Raw genomic sequence first — 9687 nt, forward strand, 5'->3', positions numbered from 1 at the left:
AAAGGGTGTGGTGGGGGGGGGCCCGGCGGGGGTGGGGGTCGGGAGGTGGAGGAGCTCGAGCGGCAGAAGCTGCTGGGCCCCGAGAGAGAAATGTTGGGACCTGCGGGGCGGCCAAGACCCCGGGGCTGCGAAGGGGCGGTGGGTTGGAGCGCGACACGGGGACTTGGGGCGCCCGGGCTGCCAGAGGGCTGGGAGGGCAGTGATGTGGCCAGAAGGGGAGGCTTTTTCCGCATCTGGGCTGCGCGTGCCCAAGTCAGCTCTGGAGCTGGTGGGGAAACTGCCAGGGCCGGGGGCCAAAGTGATTCTGGTGGCTGCCTTCTTTACTCGCCCCTGCCCAGGGGGCGAGGGGCGGTGCTCTGTGGGCCTGCGCCCGCCTGCACCCGCTCTCCAGACTCCTCCGCACCCTCCTACCCCTCTCTCCCTCTTGCAGCCCGGGCTGTGGAGTTTTCTTCCATTGGCTGCAAATTAATAGAGAGAAACTGCCCTTGGTTGTGTAAACCGCTGATTAAAAAAAGCTGGTTGTGCAACATGAGCCTGGCCTCGCCATCTGTAACTTTTATTGTCACTGTGGCGTCGCTTTAGTTCATCTCCAATAACTGGGATGCAAGTGCTAGGGAAGGAGAGGATCTTCTTAGACCTGCTTTCCTGGAGAAGGGGAAGGCTGGTGGCGGTCCCCTGCCGCCCCCTCCCGAGCTGAGAAGGACTGACCATAGAGAATTTAAAATTCTGACGGGGCGCATAGGTTGGCCAAACACAGCTCATGTTCTTAAATCACCGGATATTCCTTCTGTCTTGTATTTGGGGATCCCTGGGAAGGTCTCAGGAAGGAGGAATTCTGAAGATGAAAAAAGGCCTTCCCTTCATCCTCCCTGCTGCCCCCAGTAGATTAACTAAGGGCTGGCCATGGTCTGTTAGGCCATTCGAAACCAGACATTTACTTCCTTTGGTAGAAAACCTCTGTGCCTGTGCCTTTAGAAGTTCCGGTAATGACCGTGAGAGATACAAGCCGACCAGAATTCTCAGTGAGATGAGTGCATCTCTGAAGTTGGGTGGCTGGGGAGATAACTGATGCACTGACAGAGATAAAGGGAAGGTATCTATGTGGCTGGAAAGAGCCAGGTCCCTGGAGGGTAGTCCTCTTTGAAGTCTGAAACAGGACATTTTGGAACAAGTTAGAAAAAACTATTTCACTCCAACAGTGTAGTGGTGAAAACCTTGGATTTTAAGAGGTGTGCAGACCTGGCTCTGCCTGGCAAATCACATTCTCTCTCTCTCTTTTTTTTTTTTTTTTACAAAAAATGGAGGGCGCCTCGGTGGCTCAGTCGGTTAAAACCACGTCCGACTTCGGCTCAGGTCATGATCTCATGGTTCATGGGTTCGAGCCTGTCATGGGGTTCTGAGCTGGCAGCTCAGAGCCTGGAGCCTGTTTCAGATTCTGTGTCTCCCTCTCTCTCTCTTTGCCCCTCCCCTGCTCATGCTCTGTCTCAAAAATAAATAAAAATTATTAGAAAAAAAAAAGAAAAATGGGCTGTTATACCTTCTGCACAGAGTCGTGGTGTATGTTCTGTAGACGATGTAGACAAAATGTGGCACATGGTGGGCAGTCTGGAAACGTTGATTGCTGTTGGCCTTTTAAATTTTTTTTTAAAAATGTTTTATTTATTTCTAGGAGAGAGAGGGAGAGACGACATGAGCAGGGGAGGGTCAGAGAGAGAGGGAGTCACAGACGGAAACAGGCTCCGGGCTCTGAGCTGGCAGTCAGCACAGAGCCCGACGCGGGGCTCGAACCCACGAACCGCGAGATCATGACCTAAGCGAAAGTCGGACGCTTAACCGACTAAGCCACCCAGGCGCCCCTGCTGTTGGCCTTTTAAAAGGTGGGATGGGGCGCCTGGGTGGCTCAGTCGGTTGAACTTCGGCTCCCGTCATGATCTTGTGGTTCGTGGGTTCAAGCCCCACATCGGGCTTTGCGCTGACAGCATGGAGCCCAGAGCCTGCTTCGGATACTATCTCTCTGCTCCTCCCCTGCTTTGAGTGCCTCACCCCCTCAACTCTGATAAATGAATAAACATTAAAATAAATAAATAAAAGGTAGTACAGGTTGAACACGTAGGCTGGTTCTCAGTGTTAGATGATAGATGATAATACAGTATACTCTTTTGGGGGGTTTTGGGTACATCTCTAAAATTCTAGATCGTTCTACCTTATGTACAGCGAGCTTGTAGGGTACCCACGTGTCCCGTGGCCGCTTTGTCAGAGATGGACTCTGAAGCTGGAGAGACTGTTAACACAGCTCTCAGTTCGAAGCCTTGTTTCTTTGATTTGGGGTTGCGTATTGTGGTGACAACATGTGTGTGTATTTCTTTAGTCCGTGTTGCAATGCTTCCTGCAAGGTAGCCATTCCGCCTGGTATCCGGCCTGGTCTGGAGAGTTTCCCACCTGTGAAATAACTTCCGAAGGGCTCTCCGCTTGAAGGGAACAGTTGTCTCTGAAACTTACAAAAGGGAGTCTCTGTTCCTAAGTTGATTGTTTGGAATGTAGACCACATTTTCCCATAAAAACAATGAGGTTAAGTTTCCAGGCTACCTATAAAGCTTTTTATTTAGCATCTGCAAGTAGTAATTTACTAATAGTAGAGGCCTCAATGTTGGTTTCTGGGTAAAGGGCTTGCAGGCCAGGTGGGAGGAGGAAGAGTATCTGATCTGTTTTTGCGGTTGGAAGTTTGAATTGGGTAGAGGTTTGTCTTGCTCTCCTCTCAGATGTATCCTCCTCTTTAGGTCTCCAGGTATCCTAGTGCTTTATCTTTCCTCAGGGCCTCTCCAGGAATGCTCCATTCTCCCAAATGTCACATGCTCCAGAACCTTCTTAGAGCCTGTCCTTTTTCTCCATGCAGCTGATGTCAGCTCGGTTTTAGGAGGAAAGCAAGGGGACAGATTTGTCATACGTTGTGAGTGACTCTTCCTGGAGAGTCTGTGTTTTTATTATTTTTATTTTATTTTATTTATTTATTTTTAATGTTTTATTTATTTCTAGGAGAGAGAGAGAGAGACAGCGTGAGCAGGGGAGGGTCAGAGAGAGAGGGAGTCACAGACTGAAACAGGCTCCAGGCTCTGAGCTGTCAGCACAGAGCCCGACGCGGGGCTCGAACCCACGAACCGCGAGATCATGACCTAAGCGAAAGTCGGACGCTTAACCGACTAAGCCACCCAGGCGCCCCTATTTTTAATTTATTTGTTTTTAAAAAGTTTTTAATGTTTGTTTATTTTTGAGAGAGAGAGAGAGCAAGCACGCACGCGGGGTAGGAGGGGCGGAGAGAGGGAGACACAGAATCTGAAGCAGGTTCCAAGGCTTCGAGCTATTAGTACAGAGCTCTGCACAGGGGCAGAGCTCGGAACGGGGAGATCATGACCTGAACCAAAGTTGGATACTCAACTGACTCAGCCACCCAGGTGCCCCAAGAGAATTTGTGTTTTCGAAAGAAGGCGTTAACTAATACGTATCACAGATCTTCAACGGTACAGGCACAATCCCTTATCCAGGACCCTTGGCTCCGGGTGTATTTTGGAATTCAGGGTTTCTCCGATTTCAGAAAGCAATGCCCCATAATCAAGCAAAAATAGTTTTGCAGCAAAATGTAAATTCCGTAAGAGGGACCTGTGAAGCCTGCAAATGTTCTCATGTTGGTTTCGGCTTCAGTTTTGTACCAAAGGAGTTTGTGCCAAACTTATTTTTAAAACTTTGGGGTTTTAGAACTTTTTGGTTCTGGTTCCAAAATTTGGTTTTGGAATTTTGGAGATTTCAGGCTTAGATTCACAGCATCACAAAGTGAAGGGGATCCTGCAGTGTGGGGACGAGATTTGTGGCCAGAGAGGCAGCTCATACAAGCAGTCAGCCTTGGTGCTGGGTTTGCCTCTAGGCCAGCGCGTGCAACTGCCCTGTGTCTTCCTTTCCTCAACTTCTGCAAGTATAGAAACTCCATTTAAAATAGTTTTTTTCTTCTGATTACAAAGTACTGTGTGCTGGTTTTTAATAGCACTATGTGGCTTAGAACATGAACATCCTTGATAAATCTTACTCCCTAGAGATGACTATTAACTTTGGTGTTTAATCTTTCCGATTTTTCCAATGCATGTGCAAATAGATACATCTGTTATTGTTATTAGTATGTATCATTACTATTATATGTGTATGCGTACTTGTATTTGCAACAATGAGATTATATTGAATACAATAAGTTCAGTTTTCTTTCTTCACTTATTAATATCTAGGCTGCTTTTCTGTTTCAGTACTTAGGGTTTTTTTTTTTTTTTTAGATTTTTTTTTCAATGTTTATTTCTTTTTGAGAGAGTGAGAATGCAAGTTGGGGAGGGGCAGAGAGAATCCCAAGCAGGTACGGCACTGTCAACGCAAAGCCCAACAGGGAGCTTGAACCCGTGAACTGTGAGATCATGACCTGAGCCAAAATTGGTCGCTCAACCGACTTAGACACCCAGGCGCCCCAGTGATGTAGATTTTATTCTTTTAAAGAGCTATGAAGATTTCCATTGTCTGGGCCTATTATTATTTATACATTGCCTTATCGGTTGATATATGGGCTTTTCTAATTTTTTTCCATGCAACGAGCACATTTATATACTTCTGTGTGCATTTCTGTGAACACCTGAACAGTTGATGCCCACAATTAGAACTGTTGGCTCACGTGTGCCTGGGTAGCTCAGTCAGCCTTGATTTTGATTCAGAACATGATCTCATAGTTCATGAGTTCGAGCCCCGCATCGGGTTCTCACTGGCAGTACAGAGCCTGCTTGGAATGCTCTCTCTGTCTCCCTCTTTTTCTCTGCCCCTCCCCCACCCCCTCAAAATAAATCAATAAACTTAAAAAAATTAAAAAGAAAAAAGAACTGTTGACTCAATAGGTATACGTGGTTTTTTAAAAGTTTATTTAGTGTTTCTTTTTTTTTTTTTTTTAATGTTTATTTTGAAAGAAAGAGACAGAGCATGAGTTGGGGAGGGGCAGAGAGGGAGAGAGACAGAGAATCTGAAGCAGGATGTTTATTTTGAAAGAAAGAGACAGAGCATGAATTGGGGAGGGGCAGAGAGGGAGAGAGACAGAGAATCTGAAGCAGGCTCCAGGCTCCCAGCTGTCAGCACAGAGCCCAATGCGGGGCTTGAACCCACGAACCCTGAGATCATGACCTGAGCCAAGTCGGCCGCCTGACAGCCAAGCCCCCAGGCTCCCCGCGTGATTTTTCCCTCAGTAGCCCGTGCAGTGTGGAGTCACCTCCTCGGCAGATTCTACTGGGACTCCCGCCGGCACTTCCCATCTCTCCTTCACAGTCACTGCCCACTGGTTTCGCTCTGCCAACCTGATTCGGAAAAGCCATCTCATCCAATTTATATTTCTTTGCTTCCTCAGAGCTTGGCAGTGTTTTTTCAAATGTTTATCAGCCATTTGTATTCTCTTCTGGCTTTGAGTCGCCTGTTTCTGTCTCAGAGGTCGGCTCTGCTTTATTTTTTTCACCATTCTCCGGTTCACTTGTGGGGGCATTGCCAGTACTGTGGGGGGTCCTTGCTGAGTAAGGAAAAGAGGGAGGCCAGTGGGTTTGGCTTAACAAGCCCATTGCTCTGTCCCGGGAGCACATGTCTGGTTTACCCTAGGGACTGGGTATTGGAGCCTTGCTTTAAAAGTGTGAAGTGTGTGTGTGTGTCTGTGTGTGTGTGTGTGTCAGAGGGAGGGAGAGAGGGAGGGGGAGAAGGATGAGATTCTATTTATCTGTCTGCTTGTTCACTTTCTTTGTCAAGACTCTTCGGAGCAGACCCCTGCAGCCGCTCAGAACTTCATCCTTCCGAGAAAGGAGATCCACACGGTCCCAGACATGGGCACCTGGAAGCGCTCTCAGGTACGGGCGGCGTCTGCCCTGTAGGGCCAGAGCTGGCATGACGCCCTTGGGTGTTTTTCAGAGACGGGGAGCTCCCGACCTTTCTTGCTGGTGGAAGCAGAGCAGTTAGAAGCCAGGGGGAGAGGTGACAGGGGAGCCGGCTGTCCCTCTCTCGTGAACGGGAAGGTCTCTGGGGTCTGGGGCCAGGGCAACGCCGGAAAGCTCTGCTCCTGGTTCTCATGAACCATCATCCCTTGAGGGTTGTATTGGCCGAATGTGAGTGTCCTAAATGATGGCCTGGGTCACTGTGAGACTTGGTTGTAGGTTACGGCCAGTCAGGGAGCCAGCGTGTCAGAGAGTCAAAAGAGTCAAAGAGTCAAAAGGTTATCGCGTGGAAACCTAGGCCAGGGAGGTGGCTGAGCCTAAAAGTCCGGAGGAGCTGGGACCCAGACGAGGGGAAGTGCAGACCCGTGCTCTGTGCTGCTCAGCCCGAGGGAGCAGGAAATAGCTTCTACCCCGGGGCTTCTGGCACAGGCTGTGTCAAGACTGGGACAAAGACAAAGTCGATTCAGCTCCCCAGGGGAAGCCTGGTGCCCACACCTGGTCTGCGCAGCGGGGGTGGGGGTGGAGTCACTTCCACAGCAGGGCAGAGTCCCCGCACCGCCCCCCACCCCCCAAGCTGCCGCCTGGGCCCTTCTGGCTCCTCTTTCACAAGCTCGCCCTCTCAGTATTTGGAAATGCTTATCACGTCTTTTCCGAATCATCTTCTCCCACCAGGTCTTAGTTCCTTGGCTGCTCAGAGGGCACAGTTCTAGCCCTTGTGTCCTCCTGATTGTTCCACCTCCGGATTCTAAACCTCTGCACTATTGACATTTTGGAGTGGATAATTCTTTGTGGTAGCAGGCTGTGCTGTGTCTCGTGGTGTGTGTAGTAACTTCCCTGGCCTCTGCCTGCTGGATGCCAGCAGCTCCCGTCCCTCTGCTTGTTACAGCCCACACGGCCTCCAGACATCATCTGCAGGTGCCTGGGAGCCAGATCGCCTGGCTTGAGAACCATGAGTTCTCAACTCTGAGCCTGCAGCTTTGCTGAATCCAAATGTGGCTTTAGTTCCCCACCTTCCCCCGGGATGTTTTCCAAGGAGGATTGGGTGTTCATGATGGGCCAGGTATTTTTTTAGCTCCTTTAACCCTCACAAAAAACTCTGGGGAGCAGGCTCTGTGGTCCTCTCCCATTTTGCAGGTGAGAAAACTGAGGCCAGGAGGTAAAGAAATTTAGGGAGGTGGCAGAGCCGGTAAGTGGTTGGGATGAGATTCAGAATTCATGCCCGGGTCCTCTGCCTCTGGAGACCTGGGGGTTGAGAGCCCTGATGCTTTAGGCCACAGACCAGCGAATTATTGCCTGCTCACCTAATCTGGGCCTCGGCCTGTTTTTGTAAATGAAACTTTATTGAAATACGGCAAGGCTCGCTTGTTTAAGTCCCTGTCCATGGCTGCTTTCCCAGTACAGCGGCAGGTCTGGGCAGAGATGAGAATTTGTGAGCCAGGCTTTGGGGCCCACAGAGCCTAAAATGGCTACGCTCTGGCCCTTTGTAGGTAAAGTTGTTGATCTTGCTGTAGGCACAGCCTTTTTTAGGAAGTATTGGTTACCTTCTAGAGTGCGTGTTGGATGGTACTGGATAGAAGCCTTCCGCTTGTGCCAAAGCTGATTGGGTCAAGTTTGTGGGCCTGTTGTAGGTAGATGAATGGGCCTGTGCCGTGGCCTACACGAGTTCACTAGGCCAGCAGAGCACGGCAACCAAGAGTGTGAGCTTGGGGTCAGGGAGGTCAGAGGTTGAAGCCCAGGGCTGCCATCCCCTTTTCTTGTGACTTAGGCAACTTGCACAACCCAGCCAGGCCTGTTTTCTCTATTGTCAAATGGGCTTGTTCAGGGGCCATGATGACACAGAGCCCTGAAAGTGGCTGGCTCAGTGCTAGGCATCCGCGAGCTTTACGAGCACCAGGCAGGGCTGTTACTGATACAATGACGGGGATGATCATGTTGGTAGAGACCTTGACCAGTCATGTTTATAACAAGGACCCGGAGCTTTAGTCGAGAGACCCGCACCCATGTGGGAGCCGGGGCCCTGGAGGGCCACACTGCCCCTTGCTGCTTCCGGCCTTTGCATCCCAGTGTAGTTTGTAGCGATGGCGGTGAACACTGGCTGCAGGCAGGCCGCGGGCTCAGACCTGCCCCGCAACCCCTCATCTCCGCTCATTGCAGTTCCTCGGGCTGTGGTGCGGTAGTGCTCCCTTCCAGATACTGCCCTCAGCGCTCAGGGCTTGCTGTGGCTGCTTCTGGCATCCTTAAGGCTTGGATAAGGAGGAAGGAAGGAAGGAAGGGAGAGGCAAAAGAGATGAAGAAGGAACAAGTCCAAAGCGAAGTCACTTGCTCTCAGAGCTCCCTCTCCAGGGGCCTGCACGGCAGTGCCTCTCCGCTGCGGGGCTGCCTGCAGCAGGGATGCGAGTGCCCAGTGGCAGCGGGGACGGTGGCACCGGGAGCCCCGGCCATGGGCAGGAAGCAGCTGCTTCTCCCGGGGGCAGAGGGTCTGTACTGCAGACGGACAGCCTGGCCTGTCTGGTGGGGGAAACTTCTGGAGGACCTCGCCCCAGATGGCAGAGGGTAATCATTGAGCACTCGGCCACGCCGCTCTGGAGTGGCCGGCCACTCCACTCATTAGCTCCACGTCTAATGAGATCTTGGTCTTAGGGGACCCTGGGCAAGTCACCTCTCCTGAAGCCTTGGGTTCCTCATCTGTCAAATGGGGGCAGTGACAGTGTCCGTGCTGTGGGGCGGTGTGAAGGAACTACTGGCAGTGGTAGTGAGCGCACGGTACACTGTGGCTGCAGGTGCAGGCGTCACTGGTCACCGGCCTGCCAGGCCTGTGGGAGGGAGGGTAGTGGCGGCGAATTGGGCCTTATCTTTCAGCTTCTCCCGCTGGCAGGCTGGGGGCCGGGATGGCTCGGAGCGCTTCGGCAGCTGGGTGGGGCTGGGGGCCGGGCCGGGCCTGACACCCCTCTCCCTGTCCCCAACCCCCACTTTGTTTGGTAGGCGTACGCCGACTACATCGGATTCATCCTCACCCTCAACGAAGGTGTGAAGGGGAAGAAGCTGAGCTTCAAATCCAAAGNGTGCCCACTGCCCGCAGCCGGCCAGGGCAGGAGATGGCACACGTGCCGTTGGCAATTTGGTGTCTGTATTTCTGACCTTTTGTGTTGCATTTTTTTCATTAAAAAAAAAATTTTTTTTACGTTTATTTATTTATTNGTTGTGTTTTTTCCAACCTGTGAATTGATGGATGTTTATAAAATTGGGATCAAGGCAAATGTGCTGCTTTATAGCCTGCATTCTCGCTAACTGGTGTTTTTATGTAACTTTTTAAATGAAAAACAATCACAAATGAAGTAAGCGTCCTCACCGAAAGGGTCACTAATAGAAGCGTATTGACAGCCAGCTGACCTCCACCTGTGTTGCGGCTCCTACCCAACTTCCTGGGGCTGCCCTGGGCACAGGTCTGGGAACGTCACCCAGATCTGCCCCCTGAGCTCCTCTTTAACCGCTGCCGCCATGGAGACAGCTGCCCTGGGGAGCCGGCCCTTGTTTGTTTAAACGGCCCCTCACTGTGGACTTCCAGGTTGTGTCCCTAAGTGTCGCTGCTCTGAATGTCTCTGCGTAGAGATCTGTGGACGCTCTTTCGTGATGAGTCCTTCCCGAAGTGGGGATGTTGAACTGAGGGGGCACACTGCAGGCGGGGGGGGGGGGGGGGCCCCGG

At 51.2% G+C, this 9687-nt stretch overlaps 1 protein-coding gene across 1 annotated transcript in view; it reads left to right on the forward strand.

Moving 5' to 3' along the window:
• Positions 1–9687, forward strand: part of PTPA (protein phosphatase 2 phosphatase activator) — a 29503-nt gene that overhangs the window by 634 nt on the left and 19182 nt on the right. The window contains exons 2-3 of the mRNA XM_077768369.1: positions 5803–5900; positions 8967–9048. Coding sequence (XP_077624495.1) covers positions 5803–5900; positions 8967–9048 — 180 coding nt within the window. The remainder of the gene's footprint in view (positions 1–5802; positions 5901–8966; positions 9049–9687) is intronic.

This window comes from Crocuta crocuta, unplaced genomic scaffold, assembly GCF_008692635.1.
Source record: "Crocuta crocuta isolate KB4526 unplaced genomic scaffold, BGI_CrCroc_1.0 scaffold35, whole genome shotgun sequence".
NCBI lineage: Eukaryota > Metazoa > Chordata > Mammalia > Carnivora > Hyaenidae > Crocuta > Crocuta crocuta.